The 24,446-nt window shown below is 42.4% G+C and overlaps 1 protein-coding gene across 6 annotated transcripts; it reads left to right on the top strand.

Moving 5' to 3' along the window:
• Positions 1-1,035: 1,035 nt before the first annotated feature.
• Positions 1,036-23,588, top strand: srfb (serum response factor b). Of its 6 annotated transcripts, none has more exons than XM_034152094.1 (8): positions 1,036-2,123; positions 5,702-5,935; positions 16,444-16,669; positions 19,115-19,267; positions 19,550-19,654; positions 20,236-20,430; positions 20,528-20,601; positions 21,478-23,588. In XM_034152094.1, the coding sequence occupies exons 1-8, from the start codon at positions 1,491-1,493 to the stop codon at positions 21,568-21,570; spliced, it is 1,713 nt and encodes a 570-aa protein (XP_034007985.1). In that variant the 5' UTR covers positions 1,036-1,490; the 3' UTR covers positions 21,571-23,588. The 6 variants fall into 6 exon arrangements, with proteins under 6 accessions (XP_034007985.1, XP_034007981.1, XP_034007984.1 ...); XM_034152090.1 differs by having other exon boundaries at positions 5,702-5,968; XM_034152093.1 differs by having other exon boundaries at positions 5,702-5,968; positions 20,528-20,626.
• The last annotated feature ends 858 nt before the right edge of the window (positions 23,589-24,446 follow it).

The raw sequence follows: 24,446 nt of genomic DNA, 5'->3' as shown, positions 1-24,446 counted from the left end.
TATGGTGTACTGGTACAATTTAATAGAGCAGGGCCTTATTAGTTACAACTGTGCTTGTCCTGCTACAGGTTGTATGACTAATCGAAGTAGGAAAAGCACAGGTGTTTACACTAACAATGGCTCTGTTCTATTCAAGTGTTCTGAGAGTGACAGTGATTGTGCATACACAATACCAGGACCCTGATGTCAAAGCAGCTAAATGTAATACAGACATAGAATATATCATTTTTACACTTGTGCTTTTCCTGCTGTGACATACCAAAATGTCATAGGTGTAATAGGCATGTTGTGAAAACTATGCAAGTTACAATAGGTATGTGGAACTACAACTTGTTGAATACAACTTGCATGCTTTTGCATATTTTCTTGTTTTAAAGTAATTACAGGTTGTCATAGACCTTATTTAGCTGGCCAGCATGATGAAGTGCATTTGCAATTCTTGAGAAAATTATTGTGATGCAGGCCCAGTCTTCAAAGTTATCTGTGTTTATAGATAGTGTATGGTTGTACCATATTTTCATAAAAAAGATAATGTAAAATTGCACAAACAAGGATAAAATATGAACCTAAACATGTTATCGCTAAAATAATTAGATCTTAAGTACATTTTATAAAAACTCCACCAACAGCTTTAGCAATAGACCACTACTCTACTTTTATAAACTCATAAAACAATCCCTTTGACAGGATCATTTCAAGTCTTTAGGCCAAAACAGATAAATACAATTATATTTTGGCGTAAAAACCCTGGGAAAACATGTTGTTTAGTATAAATGTACAATCTGCAGGGAATACAAAGTTAAATGTTTTGTTATTTTGGTGCCTCTGTCTGTCCACGGTGACGTTGTCGGTCGCGCAACCATTTTGGTATGTATTCCAATGAGCGCGCCTTATTGACCAATGGCAGCGCGCCTCAGATAAGCCTCAGCCAATCAATAGGCGACGCTGTGACTCACCAAATAAGGAGAGACAAGACCAAATAAGGGAACATTGTATCTCTTTATAAGGAGGAAAGTAGTTCCCGGATTGTAATATTACTCCGCCGTCGTAAACGCTGTTAAAAAAATACGCGTTTTTATGCGTCGCTGAACCACAAATAAATAGATATAGCGGTGTAGATGGTGTAAAGATAAGCATTTGAACGCATTCAGGCCGACACTAGCGCCATTTTTAGTTCACAGTGTGGACTACGTGACATGGCGGATCGACATCAATGGCGCACTTCGCGTTTTCCTTTTTGAGAAAGTGCTCCGAGTTTTGGAAATAGAGGAGGAGGGTGAACCAAACTGAGCCGGGGTTGAAGGGTCTTGGGGGCAGCATCACTTTTCAAAGTTTGTCTCGGTTATTTCCTGGAGTCTCCAAACCCACAAACTGGTGTGGTTTGTTTACATTTTGTGGCCCAGGCGTGTATGCGTTTTATCGGCCATTTACGAGACAACTAGCCCCAGCTCTGTTGGCTGGTGTTTTAGAGACTCGGTTCAGTGAATATAATGTTACCGAGCCGGGTTGGATCGGCACCATCTGGAAACGGCTCAGCTACAGGCAGGGGAAACACGGGACACGGTTCGGGGGTTGTCGGAAGCGGGATTCGTCCCGTTTTGGTTAGAGCAGGGCAAGCTTTAGCAGGGGTCGAGAGTATCGGGAGACAGGGGGAGAGAGACGCCGTCGGGATGCTAGGGGCTAATGGGCCAGGGGGTTCGAGAGGTGTGAGACCCGGGAACGGGACCGGGGTGACCACCTTGCAGCCCTCCGTGCAGGGCAACATGGTGGGGCTAAACCAGGGAGGTATGCCTCACGGAGCCAGGTTCGAGGAGAGAGATGTCGCTCCTCTGTGCAGCGGCTCGGATAATGACTCGGACTCCGGAGACGATGATGACCCAGTGGGTTCACTCGGGGACAACAGGAGAGGGGTGAAGCGGGAGAGAGGAGAGATGGAGGCTGCAGTGTCGGGGCAGGACGTGGGCATGCCTCCCGGGGGTTACGGAATGGTGCCCGGCGGGGTCGCAGGGGCGAAGCCGGGGAAGAAAACACGTGGGCGAGTGAAGATAAAGATGGAATTTATTGACAACAAGTTAAGACGTTACACCACCTTCAGCAAGAGGAAGACCGGTATAATGAAAAAGGTGAGTCCGGTGGTTGCTTTGGGCTCTCATCCAACTACACAACATTTTATTATGAGTGACACTTGAGTGTTGTTTCACCTGGATACATTGCATTCGTGGAATCAGCCATAAGGGTGAGGTTACACCTTATTATTAAAACATCCGTGGGACAGTAGGCCCTTTGCACCTGTAGTGGGCCTACATTACATGTGCAGTAGTAAGCTAGATATTATACCAAGTTATGTATTCTAAAAGACAAAAGCAATTGTGAAACAAAGTGGCTCACTGGATGTGAGGTAGTAGGAACATGCATGACAGCCTTTAAATAGACTTAGGCAAATTACAATTCTATTTATGCCATGGACACACACACTCACACACACACAGATTCCCAGATTAACTATCACTTGCACACACACTCACAGGCCTATAGCTGTTGGAAGTGCTTCCCATCAGCAGCCTCAGTGCACACAGGCTGTTCCTCTGTCAGTGTGAAGCAGGGCTCTGCTTACAGGCTGCAGCCATGTGTTGGAGAACAGCAGCGGGCCTGTAGGTGCCAACAGCTGACTAAACCCCAGGGAAACAGGATCAGAGGACGGTGAAAGAGCACTGGGACAGAAGAGAGGAGCCAGGGACTGTCTGTGCATGCATCATGGCCCTGTGCATTTTGACACAAGCATCATCCGGTGATGACTTGTCTTGGTTTCTGTTTTGTTAGTTGGTTTTGCACACAAGCTGTTGTCAGAACTCCATGTTAGTCATTATTGCTTCCAATACAGTCTACATGTACCAAAGCAAAATTGTATTGCAAATCCACTCCTCAGACACAAATGCTGCCATGATAAATATTGCAATGTGGCATCAGAGTAGATTATCTGGAGACGAGGTCAGCTGTTGACCTGGAGCACAGCAGTTGTTTGGCTGTAGCCACTTTTCATTGACCTTAAACAAACACAATGCTCTCTGGTTAGTGCAAGACTGTTCATTTGTTACTTTGAGGCGCATGTACTGTGCTGTATTCCTTGTCTTTTTTATGTTTCCCAGACTGTTGTCGTGGAAACTGAGGTGTCTTTATGTAGGCTCTTGGAAACATGAACACTATTTGACACGCTGTGTGGATAGAGATTTTTGGAAATGTTGCCCACACTGTGTCAACCATCACAGTAAAAATGAGAGGTGGGTGGAGTGGGAAGATTCATTGTGGACTGGTCTCAAACTGGTTTCTAGGATGAGCCTTGTTTCATTTTAAAGCATGGTGCGAGTGAATGCCTGTTTGTTCTCTTATTTATGCTTCAGATTGCATGTATGTAAATGTTGGCACAATACAAATTGTGTCAGTATTTGTGATTGCTTTTCTTTGGTTCCAATATTGGTCCAGTAAAAGGCACGTTTTCATGTTTGCTCTTTCTGTAACTATCCTCAAAAGTCTGTTTTTATTGCACACATTTTGTCTCGTCATAACCAGAGAAGCACTAAAGTAACTTAAGTTGTGATTTCATTCCAATTGGTTGCCTCCAGAACACAAAGCAAGGCAAATATTAAGGCCCTGAATTATGTTATCATTTACACTTGGGCTTTTTTCCTTTTGTATAATGTCTATTGAGTAATGTATCAGCAAAAGCAATGTATTGTTGGTGAAACATCCACTGGCTCCAACTTGATGTAAAGATGTTCTGCTTGTTTTGTTTTGTTTTGTGTCATATTATTACTCCTATGAAATACTTTGAGGGTTTTGAAAAGTTGATCAGACTATAAGCAACTGGAAGACACTACATTGGACTCCAGAAACTGTCTTTCGCACACTTTCTTTTTATCATATAAAGACTCAATGATAATTCACAAAATGCAGGATTCCTCCATAATGAATGTTCTCATTATTTGTCCAAGGTTCCAAATTCAATTAAAACATGAAGGCACCTAAAATCCAAAGTTATGTATCCAAAGCAATATGAAACTGAAACAAAGCTGGAACAAGCCAGGATTATTTTATGACAATCAGAAGATTATCTAAATGGTTGTTTGTTCATTTGCTGGCAACACACTAGTCACCTCATTGTTTAAGGTCAGCCCAGCGGTCCTGTCGGCTTCTTTGGAAAGCCACAACTTTTGACTTTGCATGGTTACATCAGCAGAGGTTGTTGAGGGGGGTTTAACTAGAATCAGTAAAGTCACTCTTTAGTCAAAAGCCTGTTTTTGAAATGCACAACTACACATACATATTTGCCTTTCTAAGTTCTTCATTTGATATATATATATATATATATATATATATATATATATATATATATATATATATATATATATATATATATATATATATATATATATATATATATATAGGCAGGCAGGCAGGGTGTGCGTCTAGGTTGGGAGACGGAGGTACCAATTACAGCCAGACTAATTGGAACTCCTGAATATTTATGAGAAAATCAGCAGAGCAAGGAAAGTTATTAAAGCATTTGTGTGGGTCTAGCTTGTGCCGCTACCTCGCACGGTTAAGGTGACAAATTAGCCCCTTCCTGCCCTGGAAGTTGGCCAAACACCAGACTCTGTTGTTGGAGAGAGACCCCCCCTGTAGCTGCAGAGCTCATCAGGGAACATGGAAGAGAGAAGGGTGACTAGAGGGAGCTGCGTAGTTCATTACCTGCTCCTGTAGCTTGGCATTAACAGGCAGTGGGGTGGAGATTCTTTTTAACGCTTTTCTCCAATTCATGCACATTAAAACCCCTCCTTTAATACAGTTTTAAAATACTCAGTGGGAGCAAGCTTTGAGCCAGTCATCATTAGCCTTTCTGTGTGATCTGTCATCATATTATAACACACAAAAGACAATTTATCAGCTTTATCATGCCTACTAATTGGCCTGATAGGGCCAACAATGAACACAGTGTTTGAGTATGATGGAGTGAATGCATGGTATTATAACAGCCCAATAAAAATGCGATTAATTTGAATGTGATGCTGTCTCCTCCACCAATGGCACATCTATCAGCCGGCTGCGACTGTACAGCGCTCACCAAGGTGACGCTAATGGCACTGTGCCTTCTCAGCACCAGAGGCATCCTCCACATACATTATTACTCATTTAGATAAAAAGGCTTTCTCGTGAGTTCACTCCCAGTGCAGCATGGTGTTGAATCTCGATGGGCCTTTCCTTTACACTGAGACATTTGACTGCTGTTTGCTTCACGTTTCACAGTCGGCTACCTCTGGGTGTTAAGAATGATTCCTTGAGTCCTCCTTCAAGACTGGCTAACTACAACCCCCCCGACCCTCTACAAGCCAATCCCCAGCTGCAATCAGTCTCTCAGCTACATCACACTCTCTATTCTGAGAGCCTTATCTCATGTTATTTTAGCTTCATTTGTGCTATACGTCAAAGTTCACTACAGCCATATTTTTAGATTCTTGTGTTTTCTTGGCCAGGGTTTCTGTCTCCAGAGGTTCACCTTTTCAATCTCTTTTATTCCCTTTCCAGTAGGGATTACTGATGAAGGTAACCCAAGCCCCAATTAAGTGAACCATATCTTTCTTTCTAGCTTGACATTTGGCCTTTGCTCTCTGTCACATACTTTAATCTTCTTCTTTCTCTTTCCCAGGCGTATGAACTCTCCACCTTGACGGGAACCCAGGTACTGCTGCTCGTGGCCAGTGAAACGGGTCACGTCTACACTTTTGCAACGCGCAAACTCCAACCCATGATCACGAGTGAAACGGGCAAAGCTCTGATCCAAACGTGCCTCAACTCACCGGACTCGCCGCCACGCTCCGACCCCTCCACGGACCAGCGCATGAGCGCAACGGGCTTCGAGGAGACGGATCTCACCTATCAGGTGTCTGAGTCGGAGAGCATGGGCGACACAAAGGTTAGAATCACAAGTGGAAAGGTCTGCCGTTATAGACCGATCCTCAAGTGGTCAGGACAAAAAATTAAGAACACATGTCTTTTTAGTAAGGCTGCAGCTGTGAAATAAATAAATTCACATATTTCTGTACCTGTCCCCACAGAAATAGTACTCACGTTAAAGTGTCTGTGACTCACTGGCTGCTTTTAAATGGGGACATGACAAAATAGATTATTTTTTAAAACGATAAACCACCTTAATGGATATAGTGGGAAATCTCTCCAGAAAAGGCTAGACAAGCACACGAGGTGAGCAAATCAATCAAACCCAGCAATGGAAAATAATCTTTGTCCTATTTAGGGCTGCACGATATTGGAAAAAACTGACATTGCGATTTTTTTCCCCCCTGCGATATATATTGCGATATGAAAACATACAGGAATTGAAGAAAAGACCGTTTATTTTCTGCAAACCATCCTTTCTTGAACTTTAATGCTATACAATTGGTATTTTCTTAACTATATTTAACCGGATGAAGGATTTTAGTCACGGACGTCTGGGTCTTAAGTTATCAGAGCAACAAGCTGAGCTAGCTCGGTTAGCAGCGCCGAACTGGAGAAACACATGAAACTACTTTATTCAGTGTTTTTACCTTTAATCACCGGGTCCGTTTGCTTTGAGATTTGATTGTGGTTTGCTGTGCATGCAGAGCCTGCATGTCACTCACTCAAGTACCCCTGACATGAGAGCCGCGCAAGTTTTCCTTTTGTTCCTTTTAATTTGCCTACTTAATATCGCAAGTCCTAAAAAAAAAAAAATTATTACATTTTTTTTTAAATCGCACGTCCTGTGATGTGAATATCGCGCATGCGCATATTGCAATTATCGCCACGACACGATATATCGTGCAGCCCTAGTCCTATTGTAAACACACTTCTGAACGTTTGCCTGTTACACGTGAGGCCTCTGTTTTGGGCTGGCTGTATGGCTCTAGCACACAGTCCTTTTTTAATTAAAGCAAAAAGTCTTGGTAGTCCTTCAAAGGGCCGTAAAGGGAAGGGAGAGCCAGATAAGATGGAGAGTATTATCCAACTCACTACACGTTACCTTTGTGACCTCTCATCCAGGAAAGCCTCGTAAAAGTGCCGAAGATAAATCACTGCAGGTCTGGGTTGTGTTAGGGTGATAAACACGCAGCCTGCTATACAGAGGACTGTAGGTGTTTATCTTTGCTTCTGGGATGGAGCTGTCTTGTGTTCATGGATGAAATGCTGGGGATTGTAACTGATTTTGAAATCATTGGGAAATTACACTTTTTGTGCAGTTTTCAAACTTCACACTGAAAGACACAAGATGAACTTCTACTCTGAAATCTTGTCCTCAGATATTCTGTGTGACCTCTCCTCATCCCTCATGAAGAGCTGCAGGTCACGTCCCTGCGTCCTGCTGCATTACTGCAAGCGTTCTTAAACCTCTTTTGAGTTTTTGAAGCCAAGCGATAAATCATCCTCGGACACACTTGACTGTCCACACACCTTTGAGATTCCCTCCGCTGTTTCCACGGCTTAAGTACGGCCCCTTTGAAGACACACGCGTCTCGGCCTGATTGCCTGCGTGGTGTTTTCACAAGGCGCTAATTAACGCGTACCATACACCGTCACAGATGGGAGGTCAACCGTTGCATGTTTGACCACTCTCATGCCCACTTTGCTCATTGATAAAAATTAGTTTCTGCCTCTGTTGCCATATATGGTATGGTTTCCCTGCCTGCTCTCTTGGCTGAGGCCCCTCACATTCCTTATAAGCTGCAGCTGTCTTTGGAGTCCTGTAATTCCCCCCCCCCCCCCCCCCCTACTCATTTAGTGATATGGAGGGGAGGTAAGGATGTCGATATGAGCGAGTGGAATGGAAACATTTGAGCGATATTTTATGTTCTGCTTCATGTGACGTCTGTCAGTGGCGCTTTGACCTCTGACCCCCACAGTTATGAGTGTGTGATCGGCCCTGGGAAATCTGTTCACACTAGGACTCTCTAAGAAATGTTGTCATTGCGATCCATGATGTCAGGATCAGCACCACGATAAGGCAGCAGGTGGATAAGGAGGCCATGTTTTCTGTGCAGTCGGTCTGATTTGTGGTCGCTGCGTGCACCTCTGCAGCGTCTGGACGCTATTTATCAAGGGAGCAGAATGTCATACATACAGACCACGCTAGTCTAAACAGAACAGAGTCTGCAATGGCTGGTTGGGGGGGGGGGGGGGGGTAGTAGTGTGGAGGACATTCTGGAGGAGCAAAAGACTGAGGCTTAAAAGATAAGAGATTTAGTGCTGCAAGTAATGCTCATAAAATCACCCCACGCACACTTTTATATTACTCAATGATTACTGCTAGATTAAGGGAAAAATCCTGAGATAAGACTTTAAAATTCCAACAGCAATTGGTGTTGTAAAATTGTTGTGAATATTTTTTAAATGCTAATTTTTAATGGCCCAAACACTGGTATTGGAGTTAGATTTGTTTCCCCCCCCAATAATTCTTACTGTGATACCTGACTTAAACACGGGGTATCTGCATTACAGTGTGACACTTGCCAGCACATAGTGATCAATAATTCAATATTTTGTTCAAGTAATTGCTGTGACACTGAGTCATTAGCCAACAGTGACTGAATGGCTTTTAGTTTTGGTGATAGACAAACAAAATAGAAGCCCAACATGGCCATCCCCAATGTTCAAAATGTAACATAATGTATGGGTCACCTCAAGACAAAAGCAATTATATATAGCAGAGTTTAACATAGGATCAATAGTTAATTTCTGAACTTCAGTGTGGGGAAAATGGTGGCTGCTTGGCAAATTCTATCAAATAAATCCTGTAATATTCACCAAAATGAGTTCCTAATACATTTGAGGGTGTGTAATGGGTCGTGCAGTTTGAGAATCATTCTTTGTATCACCCTACAGCTGTTGTCTTCATAGTTTATAGCTTTGTGTGATTGTCAAAGTTTCACATTATTATCATAACATCATGCAGATTGGTGTAATGCATATCTCGTGTGTGATTCTTGGAGTCATTGCCCCAGAGTTTAGTAGTGAAAACTTGCAATATGACAGATGTCAGAATGAAGAGCACGGGCTTCTTTCCTAGAAACCTCATTCGGCATGTACTGTGCATTTTTCCATTGAAAGCTTCTTTATCGACCTGACTGCAGTGTTAAGATAATAAAACATTACGTTTAGGGTGCATGACTGAAAACACCCCGGCTTTTCTATTGCTATTGCTCTCACAGCTCGCATTAAGCACATACAACCAACAGCAGTTCAAGACTGCTCTCTAAGGGCTGCCTAATGCATTCTGGGAAATGTAAGGTCTGATTTAGAAGTGAATGAAAAGAAGTGGTTACACCATAGACAATACAATTACCTAAAAGAAGAGTAGCATCCTCAAACCAATCTTGGGATTTGTATGGTTTCTGTGACTGCTTCTCAATATGAGACGTGACTACAGTACAGAGGTTTTATTGCTTTTTGGGTTATTTTTGGAAGGGGATGGCAAATCCCACAACTCATGTTTGCTCAGAGGATCCAGCTTTGGATAGATTTCTCAGTATCAGTCTCCTCTGGTTTTCCCCTCCTCTTCCCTCCCTCTCCTTCTCTCCATCCCTCTCTTCTCTTCCCTGCTCTGGCTGTCAGTGCTATTGCTGCTGCTGTAATCCTGCTCTATTTCTTGCCCTGCTCATTAGCAAAGATCACATCGTCTTTGGGATGTTGCAAAGCAAAATGCCCCGTCCAACAGCTTTTTGGACATTCTGCGACACATCCGACAGCCTCTTAATTCAGCATACTGCACGCATCATTGGAATTGGTTCCCATAGAGAAATGAAGGGGGATTTGATAATTAGTCCAGTGTTAAACTGCACTTGAAAAGTTCTTCTGTCCTCCTGCTGTTGTAAGGGCAGGGCCGGGGCTTGAAGTAGGTGACAGGAGAGAATCCCCGAGATAAGGGAAAGCTAATTTCCTCAGATATGCGCTCTTATCACAAGCTGCTGCTAAACAGGCTGTGTGTCGCTGGGGGAGCAGCATGTGGAGCTGTGCTGGAGGGAAGGAAAGCAACGTTATGTCACCCCTCCCCTCCTCCTCTTCCACCCCCTTATTTTACAGCAAGCAACTGGACAGGTCAGCCGCCATTGGCTGCACCTCCTCCACTTGGGCTGCCTTGCCTTTTTTAGCAGTCCCAAATGGAGCTGCAAATTCCATGTTGCTGGCAGGGTGACAGACTGAGAGATGGGAGCCAGCAAATGGGAGATTAGACGAGGGCCAGCCACCAGTAAACTGCACAATGGGCTCTCCAAGCAGCTCTGGACGAGGCTGCCAGTTGTCACCTTCAATTTGGGAGGATTAATCCCTCGTGAATAGGGAATCATTTGTGTCCTGCTCTTTTTAATTACTCTCTCATTTCCTGATACTTTTAAACGGGGTCTTGCATACGAGGTCTGTGAATGTGAGGAGGGCAATGGAGGCGTTTTATTCTTTTACCATATATAGAACCATTACAAACGGACACAATTTGGAGACCAGCGTATTGAAAAACGTGTGCTCATGTACCTCCAAAGCTATTTGACTTACTCAAAATGTATCTTGTGATTTCAGTTTAGTAAATTGTGTCCTCCCTTTTTGTTATTAGGATTTTTCATATGTTCAGGAGGGAGGGCAATACTTGAGATCTTAACATTGCTGTGGAGTAGAATGATGTCCCTCTTTTGTGTAAAGGATAGTCGTGGAGGGTTCCTCTGTGGCGGTGCAGTCCTGAGGACTCATTACGTATTCCACCAGACTCAGCCCTCCATTCACACCACTATAAATTGTGTCTTCATTTGTTGCGTTCTCGTATCTCATTATACAACGTAGCGTTTGTGCCCCTGGTTGGATTTGGGATTTTTTTCCAAAGCAGGGACAACAGTCTGAGGTTGATTTTAAAGTTGTAAAATCTGAACCTTCAAGACATTTAAACCAGCTTTGTTTTGATAAAAAATCTCTTCACTATTTCATCAAGCTCAGTCAAAGCTTTAAGGTCATAGTTCAGAGTATCTTAGTAGTAGAATGAATAATAAAGATATATATTAGGGCTGAAACTCACAATTATATTCTCTATGAATCATTTCTCCTGAATTACCTTTTCAATGCATTGCTTAATCATCAGGCAAATTGTCCAAAAAAAGTTACAAATACCCATCGCAACTTCCCAGAAACCAGGGTGACCTCTTCAACATGCTAATGATTCCTAGTCCAAAACCTCACAACATATAATTCATATAACATAAGTCAAAGAAAAGCAGCATTCCTCACAATAACGAAGCTAGAACCAGTGTGCTTTGGCACCTCTGTGTAATAAAATAACATCAATGATCAAAATGATTGCAAATGTAAGGATAATCAATAAATCAACAACATATTTCTGCTCTAATCTATTGTACACACTTTTAAGACTTCGAGTATCATGTAACATTTCAGGAACATATTCTGATGTATCAGTTTGAGGTTGAACTGAAGATGGTCGTGAGGAGGAAGTGACAGTGCTGAGACTTTGGCTGTATTTCTTCCCTGAAGGAATGCATGACACCACGTGGCCTGTTTATTATGCAGTGCCTCGACTCTGGACTTAAAGCCAGAGCTGTTTATAGACAGTTGATCAGGAGGCATACGGAGGTGGTCAAACAAAACAGTAGGTCAGTGGAAGCTCGCTATGTAGGTCACGGAGATAGTGGCAGTTCGACTAGACCTCTAGATTACCACTCAGGTTAAAACCTGGATGATAAATCAGCGTACGCCTCCAAAATATTTCCTCGACATAGGAAAGCATGAGCAGACACGTGTAACACAAAAAGAGCTGGATCACAGTGACCTTTTCCTTTTTTAGTGAGTTTTTTCTTTTTCATGATATCACAAAGTGAAGCATTGCAGTCGGCTACAGGAATTCAGTCGGTGATGGTGAGAGGAGCTCAGCGTCAGATGGCGGCTGTCTCTTCACGTGGCTCCCTGCTGCCTCTGCTGGCTCTGAAAGGGTTAATTCCCCCTCAGAGGTGCTGGGTTTCCTGCCAGCTGTCTGTACCCTCAGCTGTTTGTGCTCCCTACCCTGTCCCCTGTCCCCGAACCTCACACAGGTCTGCCTCTGCTTCGCCTGCCGCACACAGACCAACAGTATACTACTGCTGCTGAAGCTAAGAAGGGCTACTTGCTAACACACTGCCGTTATGATCCAGGCAAAAGGCTTTGTCGTTGTGCATTTCCAGTCACTGTTGGATCCATATGTGTACTGCTTTGTGACTGCTATTGCTTTTTCTGTTGGCATCTTAAAAAAGCTGCTCAAAATACATTTTTGAACCATCATTGCAATGTCATCTTGGCACATTGTGAAAGACTGATGAGGATTTTGTTTTAAAGATTTTATGAGTTTGTTTGTTTGTCAGTAGCAAACGACATTTTGAATTGTTGCTATCATTGGTGCCTTTTTCTGTGAAGTTTAATAAAATAATGTTAACTCAAAAAGCAATTTATTTACTATAGCAGTCTGATGACATCAACAGAAAAGCAGAACTGAGCACCCTTTATCTGTTTCTCTTGTAATATCCTTATCGCAATATTTAACTATTTTATTATATCCCATATTATCCACCTATTGTTCAGCGTTAATCTTAAAGACTTTTTTTTACCTCTGCCTTTACCATTGCGCCATATTTAGTGACTTATTTGCCGTTGGCTTTACCATGTTGTTCAGTGTTCTACGGTGTCCTGTGAGAATGGAGCCGTGGTGACAGCTGTGTCGCGCTCTGCCTGTCAGATATCACTCTGTGGTGAAGGACAGGTCTGATAGTTGTTTGGTGAATGGGCAACAGATCGTTGTTGGGTGATTTTAAGTCAGTTTTTTTCTTCTTGGTTGAAAGGGCAGAACAACTGTGAGTCCTCTGTGCGGCCCTACCCCTGTGACTTTCCAGTTGCTGTTTAACTAAAGAGGTAAAGGACCTTGGACTGTCAGAGCCCCTCAGCAGGGCCGGGGAGTGAGCCGCGGACCAAAGCACTCACTGCTCACACTGTGGTGGTGTTCATTCACTGTAAAGGACAACACCTGCTCTGCCATGTGTACGTTTTGAGGGCCGGACAACTCTGAGTTAACCCTCTTGATCGTGTGTTAACCCTATAGGTTTCTTACCTTATCAAATAATAAAAAGAACACTTGTATTTAGTCATTGCATTGAGCCATACTAGCAGACTTTCTTTGATATTAAAGTGTCAGCAGACTGATGTGACTGAACAGAGGGTGAATCCTTACAGTAGACATGTTTGCATGGTAGCACGTGGCTTGTCTTATCAGTGGAGTCCATGCTGGATCATCCACCTCTCCCCCATGTAATCAGTCACGTATAAAAACCAATAGTTGCTAACCTCTCTGTTATGGACAATGAATAGGACTTATATTGAGCACACCCCATTGCATGCCTTTCTGTTGTGACACATGGCTGTGTTTCTATATAATAACCCTAGTTCACTCACAGTGTTACACAGCTGAACTGTGTGGAGAGCTATGACACACTATCTTTGTCCCAGTTCTGAGGCTGGATCCTTCAAAGGATAAATAACCTTCAGAGGATCTGAGGTCTAGGCAGAAAGAAGAAAAAACACGACGATATCTGATTGGTATCGGCAGATCCTCGATTCGGACATGAAAGAGTGCTATTGAACTGTTCCTAGACTATAGTGTTAGCTTTAACGTTTCACTTCAATACATAAAGCTCAAAGATGGTACGCAGTATGGAGGTGAGAAGAAGATGACGTATAATAAAAATCCCGGGCCTGACTGGGATTGAAGAGTTCAACAGGCATTATGGGATACTTGGGGTGGCAAAGGATACTGGTTGTGTCGTTCAATTTCAGTCAGAAGTACTTAAAGCCAAACGTGGAGAAGCCTTTGAAAAGTATTGTATGTAGGGATGTCCCGATCACCTTTTTTTGCTCCCGATCCGATTCCGATCATTTGATTTTGACAATCTGCCGATACCGATTTTTCCCGATCCGATCTTTATGCAATGCATTAAGAGGAAAAAAAAGGTAACAGATAACGGCTGGTCATCCAACGCGATGAATTCAGCTATCTTGGCTGTTATTTTTTTGGCCTTTTCACTGTTCTGGGGTAGTTTCTCTTTCCTTTTAAAAGTCTCTGAAAGTGTCGGTTGTTTCAGTGCCGTTACCTGAGTGGCCGCTGTGTACTCGTCGTGTTGTTGTTGGTGGTGTTTGTATTAGATTGGTCATGTTGAACGTAGCTCTGTTCTTTCCACCACGCGGAACCTCCGCCTTGCAAACATTGCATCTGGCTGTTACACTGCCTTCGCTTTCAATTTTATAATACTTCCAAACTCCTGACATTTTCTCTGTCCCGACTCCCGAGTCACCAGCTGAACGTAGCCTCTTGTTAGCTTACTGCTACTATTAGACACTGCGCCCACTGTTGCCAGATTTGAGAGAAATAAGCAACCAGGTCTATGAAAACAAGCCCAAAAGAAGCAACACATACATGATGTTGTGTAATTTTAACCCAAAACTAAGGCCTCAGGATGACTTTAAGACGTGAACATGGTCATTTTTGTTTTGTAACATTAAATAAAATGTATAAAAATATTTTATAAAAAAAAAAAAAAAAAAAAAAAAAAAAAATCCGATCCCCGATTTTTTTCTCCCGATCCCCGATCACGTGAAAATCACGTGATCGGCTCCGATCCCCGATCACGTGATCGGATCGGGACATCCCTAGTGTTTGTACTTGTGATCATTCCACTTATGAACCAACAGGTAATATCCATCGCTGTGTCTCAGGATCTATTGTTAATCACACACATGTGTTCTAATGTGTTTGCTTTTACAGATCATTAGTATCAAGTGAGAAGCGTTTAAGTGCGTAGAAACAGGCACGATGGGTTTATGTACTTTCTAGTCCCTGCCTTACGCCTACTCTGCTCTCTCACGCCGCCCACTCACTGCCTCACCCTACCCTGATGTATACGTTACTGTATTGTGCCATGCTGCAGCTCACCTTGATCTTAGGAGTGTGAGCAAATCTACCCGATATTTACACATTTTACTGAGATGTCATGTTACATGGTCAGTTAGTTGTCATAGTAACTCAACAAGATGTGAGTGCAGAAATGACATTGTTGTTAAAGGGGCCCTATTTTGCTTGTTTTGGTTTTCTCTTTCCTGTAGTGTGTCGTCTATGTGGTTGGGCTTATAAATGGTTTCACTCATGTTCACAGTAGAGAGGCACAAAATACAATTATGAAACCTGAAAACAAGCACAAGGGGGCCCCTTTTATCTTGATTCGAGTTTGATTGGTGTATAGATGATGAATGGGTGACTCTGTATGTGTACACAGTCATGTTCCCCATATATCATTTTCTCTCTTAGGCGTGTTGTAAGGCAGAGTAGTATTTTTTGATAGAAGTCCCAGTACGGTTGAGTCACCATCCTACACAGGAATTCCTACATTCAGGGAGAACAACAGACACGATTATTCTCCAACTTAAATGCAAGTTTTTGCTCTTATTAAACCTCACATGTAGTTCCTCCCAGCTCTGCTCTGTATTCTCCACATGGATGCACATGGATGCAATTACAGGGGTCCCAGCCCGTTTCCATACTCTACTGTCTTGTTTGTTATTTGCCCTCCGTCCATTCAAACTCTCTGGTTTCTGTCACACAGCCATTGATCCCTGACACATAGCAAGCATTAACCCCCCCCCCCCCCCCCCCCCTTCCTAAATAGGAAAAGCCTCATTAATGGTGTTGTTTTAGGTGTTCTCATGTGAGACGCGTCCCCATGACAAATGGGCTGTAGCTAGAGTAGAGCAAGTACTAGAAAATCTTTCTTTCTGCTTTGTTTGTCCTTCATTCAGACTCATAAATACATTTAAACCTTGAAAGGCCATTACCGGCAAAAACCACTTCAAGAGACGGCGCTTGATTTTTCTTTCTAACGATATCTTTCAAGAACATCAAATAAAAGGAACGCATAATAAAGAAAAGAAATACAGAAATGTGGCGGGTTTAAAAATCATTATATATTTACACTCTTTCTCACTTACTTTTACTGCTGCAAAATCATTTCTCTTGGGATTGATGTGCTATTATCTTGTCTATTATCTTGTCTTATGTTATTGAGATATGCTGGGATTAACCAGTCAGGACAAAAACACTATAGAGATGAATTGTGGGAATTGTAGGAACCAGTGTGTTTGGAGCCTGACCCATACTCATTTCCCATTTTCACCATTTTAAATCTGTCTCTCGCGAGTCCCTCAAGTTTATCGTAGAACACACTTCATTGCTAGCGTACCTCTCATCTCACTCTTATTATTTCTTGACATAACTAGTACTGATTGAAATTTCATCAAATTCTCTCCCCGCCCCCCCCCGTCCTCCTACTCACACTTCATGTCCTCTCTCCCCAGGACACACTGAAGCCCACGTTCACGGTGGCCAGCCTGCCGGGCAGCGCCCAGTGCACGGTGCCCACCACCTCCACCACCATGCAGGTGAGCAGCGGGCCCTCGTTCCCCATCACCAACTACCTGGCGCCCGTCTCGGCCAACAGCAACATCAACGCCAACGGCACCGTCCTGAAGACCACCAGCTCGGGGGTCATGCAGCTGCCCGGCGGCTTCACCTTCATGCCCGGTATGTAGCATCTCAGCATCCAGACCTTTGTTACAATGTTACATTATTTTCTTTCTTTATCCTAACCTCCACCTCTAGATTTGAGTCTTCCGCAGGCCTTCATGTTTTGTTAATGTCCCTGCATTGTGTAGCTTATTAGCTGATTAGAATTTGAATGGCGCCGTGCCGTGACCTCGGCCCGTCGCTCCTCTCTCGGAGCGGTTTGCATCACACAGCCCTTCATAGCCTTCATCAGCACTCAGCGGCCTCAGGTTCTACAAAGCCTTCAGTAACCAGGAAAAGCCCCGTGTGCTGGCGAGCCGCCTGCCTTTGATTGTCACTCTGGGACAGGAATAATTAGGTGAGAGGGACACAACAGACCTCAGCACTGAGGGATGACGACCGCGGCCAATAATTAGTCATGAATATTCAATGGAGGATCGGTGGCTCGCGTTGAAATTATAATTGAGGCGTACTTTGTGACGGAGCGGTCCTGAACTAGACATGACCCTTCATTAAAGAGCACTTACAGAGGCACCCTGAAACAAAAGGGATTTTTACCGACACAATGAGGACTTTAAGGTGGCAGCGTCTCATTTGGGATCCCTATAGGGTCTTTACCCCCACATTTATTCATTACACCTCCTTTTCATGGGGGATGTGCCAGGGAAGTAATGGGGCGCCACATTGACGATTCAGATTGCTCACAATTCCCCGTGAAGACAAGAAATATCTTTGATTTCATCATCATTTCATAAGATATGATCTCCTCCTTATAGGGAACTGAGCACCTTTTTGGGACTGTCCATGACATGAGCAATTTAAAAACACTAGTTGACACTTAAATGCTGACTGGTGCAATTTTTCTACCCTGTGTGTTATCATGGAGACCAGAGTGTGTAATGCATTGTGAAGGCAGTACTGAAGTGCAGTAATGTCACTGACTAGTTGCTGCAGTGTGTCAGGTGACAGCTCACACACATGATGCCCACTAATGGCTCCTGTGTGCGAGTCTGACTGACAGCTGAAGGACAGCCACACACCGTCTTTGTCCCTTTTCTCCCGCTTTTTCTCTCTCCATCCTACAACCTTCTATCCCACCCTCACACTTTTTCCGCCCTATCCCTCCTTTGCGCTCCCTTTCTCCTTCTCTCCTCTTCACCACCTGTCTGGCACATAGCAGCAGTGCCAGGTGGAACAACACCCCCTCCCACACTGAACCTCCTCTGCTGACATCTTGAAAGGGCCGGCCCGCCCGACTGCAGCAATTGTTTATGGAGCATGTGACCAAATGTGAGGGTGTAACTGTGGGGGAATATCTGCCATTTGTTCAGGAAAACACTTTGAAACAAGAGAATTGAAACAAATAATAAACATTCATTGTCAGCCCAAAATCACCACTGAATACAGTCATATAGTTTGTGTCATTTATCAGCCATGTGTGTATTATTGAAGATGTACTGTTTTTAAATGTACCCTGCCTTTTTTTATCCCCGTTTAACCTGAACAGTGCTGCTTGAAAATAAAAATGTTGTCATGTCTTCTCCCCCATGATCTGCAACTTTTAAGATGGATAAATAATGAAATATGAAATAGAAGGGAAAAATCTCATTAGCGATTCATCTGTAGATATTTCTAGATGTAATTAAAAATCGTTTGGTCCGAAAATGGTGAATAATGCCCATCGTAGTTAGTCAAATACCAAGGAGATGTCTTGTTTTGTTAGTCTAAACTCCGATGATATTCAGTGGAATACGATATTTAACAGAAAATTGTAAAAAATCTCCACATTCGAGAGTCTGAAAACAGCATTTGCTGCCATTTTAGCATAAAAGATTACTCTAATAACAATATTATCAATATTTTGCATCAATCCACTAATCAATGCAGCTGTAAATAAATATTAAACATCTGATTAGAGTATATATATATATATATATATATATATATATATATATATATATATATATATATATATATATATTACACATCTGATTAGAGCATATATATATATATATAAATATTAAACATCTGATTAGAGCATATATATATATATATGTTTAATATTTATTTATATATGTTTAATATTTATATATATATATATATATATATATATATGTTTAATATTTATATATATATATATATATATAAATATTAAACATCTGATTAGAGCATATATATATATATATATATATATATGATCTAATATATATATATGTATATGTATATATATATATATATATATATATATATGCTCTAATATATATATATGTATATGTATATGTATATGTATATGTGTATATATATATATATATATATATATATATATATATATATATATATGTGACAGTGACATAGCATCCCTAGCTAGACTGCGCTACAGCTCTATCAAGCACTTTCTTTTTTAAACCCCACCATTATTTTGTAATCAAAGTCTCATCCCTCACTGTGTGTGCCCCCCTACAGCAGGCACTCCTCTCCCCCCCGGCACCCCCACCATTCCTCTGAGCCAGCTGCAGCAGCACTCCCTGGCCCTGCAGGGGCAGCATGGGCAGGCCTCCCAGCACCAGCAGGGACAGCAGGCTGTCTTCCGCTTCCCTGCTGGTGTCTCCCTCTCAGGTGACCCTCTCTGCACACTGCTGACCACACAGTCACTGTCAAAGCATCGCTAAGGGATGCTAGAGCTGCTAATGCTACCTCCTTCTGCTATGGCTAATGCATCTAATGATAGGAGTGCTAATGCTACTCGCACGTCTACTTCTTCAGATAATAGTACTGCACAATGCTTTCACTGCCATATGCCACCCCCCCTGCAACTACTGCTATTATTCCCTGTGTGGGATGTCGATGACTTACTGTAGAGGCTGTGTGTTCTGTGTGTGTGTGTGTGTGTTTGATCAGGAGCAGGCCTCCCCCAGCAGCTCCAAGCCATCCAGGTACACCACAACACCACCTCCAACAGCGACGGCAGCCTCGACATCTCCCACACCTCCTCAAACTCCACCGGTAGGTCAAAGCCCCACCTCTGAAAAAATAATTTGGAGGTTTTCTTAGAGAAGCAGCTCCATCTAAAAAGACGCACATTGGTGCTCCACATGATGTAAAGAGTCTACCAGAAAATGTTGTATCCAAAAAGCTTTTCTAAACTTAATTAGCATTTACAGTTGCACTTATAAAAATATTGAGTGTCAAATTCAATCTATAGAACACATACTGTATCATTTTATTGTATAACTTGGGAACACACGCTCCATCGGAATTTTAGTTTGGCCTAAATAATATATCTGTTTCTTCGAGTCAAACATCGTCCGCCTTTGTGTTGCTATCCCACCTTATGCCTGACAACATTAGTGGAATTTTACACAGGAAAACCTTTCCCAAAATTGTTTTCCTTCTTCTACCAATTCGTTTTTACTCAATCTGCTCCTGTTGTGTTATTAATGTGCCTTTACACACTGCATACTGGAGGCATCAGTTGAGCTTAGTGGCTATAAAGCGCCATCTGCTGGCCAACATGTGAACACACACCTGCTGCCCTCAGTGTGACATTTCCTCCCTTCCCCCTCCCTCACCTTCTCTCCTTCCAGCGACGGTTAGTCTCCCAGCAACCATCGTCACCTCGTCTATGCCAACATCTGTTGCGGGTCACATGATGTACCCCAGCCCGCACACAGTGATGTACGCCTCGGCGCCCACGCTGTCCGACGGGAGTCTCGCTGTGCTCAACGCCTTCTCGCACGGCACCTCGGCCATGCAGGTCCACGGACAGGGCCAGGACTCAGGTGAGACTCCAATAATAACAGCTGACATTATTTAAATGAAACATGCTGTGTTGACTGACGGACGTGTGTCGTCCCCCCCCCCCCCCCCCCCCCCCAGGTGTCCCGCAGGTGTTCCTCACAGCACCCCCAGGCACGGTGCAGATCCCTGTCTCAGCGGTGCAGCTACACCCAGTACGGCAAGATCTGCATTTTACAAGTGAAACTCTCATATTCCCTCTGCAACCAGCATGCCACGTGTCGCACTAATGCATCCTAACAGAGCACTGGCACCCAGAGGGGGTCCTCACCTGCCGCCTGATTGGAAGAATGTGAATTATCAGCTGGCAGCTAGTTTTACCTTTTGGGTTTCAACAACATACACGTGCAATAAACTTAACCAAACACCACTGTAGCCGTGCATGGATTTTAATGTAGATTCCTTCTGTAAATTGTTACGAAATATATAGGTATTTGGATTATATGCTAAGACTTTTTCAAATAAAATGTATTAAAGAACACAAATTAAATAATTTCCTCTCTTTAGAGTATATCTTTTTTGGCAAGTTAGGTCTTACCAACATTTGTTAGAAAATAAAGAGCCTATATAAGAAATGCAACACAACGTCAGTGTCTGGTTGGCTTCCCCCCCCCCCCCCCCCCTTCTCCATGTTTTGAGCTTTATTGCTGCTACGTTTCAGACACATGTTATCTCTTTATTTGTCTGTATATTCATATTGAAGCTGGATTCCAGTTTACACCGTAGGGAAAGTCTAAATGTGATTTGCGTTTGGAGCGTCAGATTTCAGCAGTTAACGACAATAGGACACAATAGTATTTTTATTACACGTTTAATAGTATAATTATTTCTGAACTAATGCATGACTCATATTTTTGAAAAACCTATTTAAATAAAAAAAATCCAGTCCTTTTAAAGTAGCACTAAAAACGATTAAAGAATTCCACCACGCAGCATGTAGTGTCAGGAGATCTTTTTGCGGTTGGTGTTGTGTGATGACACGTGATTGGCCCGTGTGATACCGCCTCCTGACTGGCTGTGTTGTGTTCCAGATGGTGATTGGTCAACAGTCGAGCGGCAGCAGCAGTAACCTGACGGAGCTCCAGGTGGTCAACTTGGACGCAGTACAGAACTCAAAGGACTGACAGACGGGTGGAGCTGTGTAACATGCTCCCCCCGCCTACCCCCACTCCCCCCCTCCCCCCCCCTCCAGGGGACACACAGACTTACGTCAACTCTATTTATTGATGCCTTCCTACAGAGCTTCACATTACACTTCTGAATGTGACTTTACATCTATACACACAATCAAGGGCATATGTGTGGCTGACCCTGACACAGTATACAGTATGTTTTGGTATATAAATATATATATATTCGCAAATTCATAGGAAATATATCACGTCATCCATCATCGGAAAACTATTTTCTATGCCGTTAGATGGTGTTATTTTTTTTGTGTGCGTGTTTTTTTGAAAAAGTGTAATGACCTGTACACACACACTGCGAGGTGCCACAGTTTCACACCAGCCAAAGAGACATTTGTTTGTCTGAATGTTCCAGTGTGAGCAACTCGTGCACAAGCGTGTGTGTGTTTGTGTGTGTGTGTGTGTGTGTGTGTGTGTGTGTGCGCATATCTGGGGTTTGTAAATGGGCAGGGAGACGCTTATTGACTTAAAAAAAGAGACGTTTAGAAATGTACATAGTTTTCTTTTTTTTGATAACTTGTATTTTTAGCCTGGTTTAGTTTGTGCAACGGCATGTAGTTGTTTTTTTTACGCAGTGGTTTTGTATGCACATGAAAATGATTTGCTAAAAGATTAATTATTTACATGTATATGTAAAATAATTGAATATACCATCATATGTTGAAATACTGTCATGCTGTTGGGCGTTTTCAATACAAGATGGAGAAGGAACGCTGGGTGTTGTTCTACATGATGTGACATTGATTGGATCAGGTAGCTGGGTCGCAACATGTAAACAAGATGTTTATGATTTACTGTAAACATGCTCTGATTTCACTGCTGATGGCAGAGTCATTGATGTTGCATGAGAGGTTTTATAAAAAGCTCTGATCTGGCACTAGTGTGGAAACTGTTAACGACAATCGGATGGAAATTTCATTTATCACGTTTTTTACATAATACCATCTTTATTGTCATCACACAGAAGTTTGAATACATTTCTGAGTTGTTTCACTTATTTTGAAATCCCACAGTTGATTTGATCCTTTTATGAGCAACAAACCTGAGTGCCAACAGATTTTCACCACATTAATGTTATTTTAAAAGCGATCCATTGTACACCTGTCGCTCTGATTCGCCTCCATTGACTGCAGAACTTTAATTATGGGATGGCATTACTGACTGGAGTCAGGGCATTAGACACAAATCTCTTGTTTAACAAGACACTGTATACACTTGGAAATTCCACTTTATCAACGCGTTATAATTTCCTCGGATGGAAGCACTCAATGTTATCACAACAGTATGAATATTTTTGTACGAAAAGGATCTCTTGTTTAGAAAAACTTCAGGTGCTTTGAAATGTTAATATAGTCCTTTACCTAGAACTGTAAGACCCTCACTGACTGCAATCTCAGTGTGTACCTCAGCAATCATTACGGATGAGTTATCAGACTGAGAGCCTTCTTTCTGCACCATAGTGCCTCTTTTCCATGGCTCACTTTCAAATCACTGCTAGGCAAGGGAAATGTAGGACTGACTTATTTCCAGACCACCTCCATGACTTTTCATGCAATCCCCTGCTGTGTCCGGAGACTTTTGACTCCTTTCTACAGAATGCGCTGGATGACAGAGCTGGCTTGAAGCCAAAGAGAATCTGACGGAGGATAAACCCCCCCCCCCCCCCCAAATCCTGACTGCTGTTCAGTTATCCCCGTTCATTTTCACGCTCCATGTTCTCTGGTGTGTTCCTGTATCCGACGTCATCCTGCAGGGGGTGTTTGCAAATGAAATTGACATGTTAAAGACATTTAATTCCCCCATATTATTATCCAACGTTTTTTAAGTTGTTTTAAAAAGGGGATTAGTGAACAGATTTTTGGATTTCACTTTGTCATTGAGAGAAACGGTTATTTTGTGTATTTTTGTTTTGTTGTACAGACATTTTGTAATAAAAAAAAAACGATGAAGAAACACATGAACTGCTTAAAGAATGACCACATCCACACAAAGCATGTTTTCATTCTTTAATTGGGACGGAGAAATGTCAAAGAAACCATATTGTTCTGTATGAAACCGAACATTTTGTATAACAGCAGTGTTGAAATGAAGATGGCTGATTAGGAATTACAATGAAATCTACAAAGCATTGGGAGGCAGGAGGAGTGAGCATGCACCTTAATGTTTTCATAATGCATTGCACCGTCACAAAAATCAAACTGGCCGTGAGTAGGAAGAATCATCCCATCTAAACACCAGAAGAGAAGCAGCGATTAACGTAAAGAAATGCAACATGATACAGTGATTGGTCGAAGCCATCGAGGGTATAAATCAGTTGGCTACAGAGTCTTGTACATCTTCCAAACTAAGCCGATGTAACAAGATAGTAAAACACAACAAAATGGTAGTGACGCAGAAACCCTTACATGAGATCCACAGTGAAAGTAAGGCATCATATCTCCAGCTAAGAAATCCTCACAGATGGCCGGACTGCCTTTTTTTTCTCTCTCTCCTTTCAACAATGAAAAATAATGTTTAAGCATGCATTTACACCAGGTAGTATATCTATATTTCTATTGTACACATACAATATACAAATGTACAGTTGGAAAGATAGTTGATTAAAAAAATGTGCATGATTCGACAATTTAAAAAAGGTTTCCCGTTAAAATAGAAATGTTACATCCTAGGTTTCTTCTTTTTTTTGGTTTATGAAAACATTTGGAGAAAAAAAAAGAAGCTTTTTGTCGTGTATATTTACATTATGAACGAGCAAAGATGAGGAAATGTGCAAAATGTGATTCCATGCAAGCTGTTGCATAATGTAGAGGAGG

Source organism: Trematomus bernacchii, unplaced genomic scaffold (assembly GCF_902827165.1).
Source record: "Trematomus bernacchii unplaced genomic scaffold, fTreBer1.1, whole genome shotgun sequence".
NCBI classification, from domain to species: domain Eukaryota; kingdom Metazoa; phylum Chordata; class Actinopteri; order Perciformes; family Nototheniidae; genus Trematomus; species Trematomus bernacchii.
Note: the sequence above shows the minus strand (reverse complement) of the source record. Positions and strands in the feature narration are given on the sequence as shown.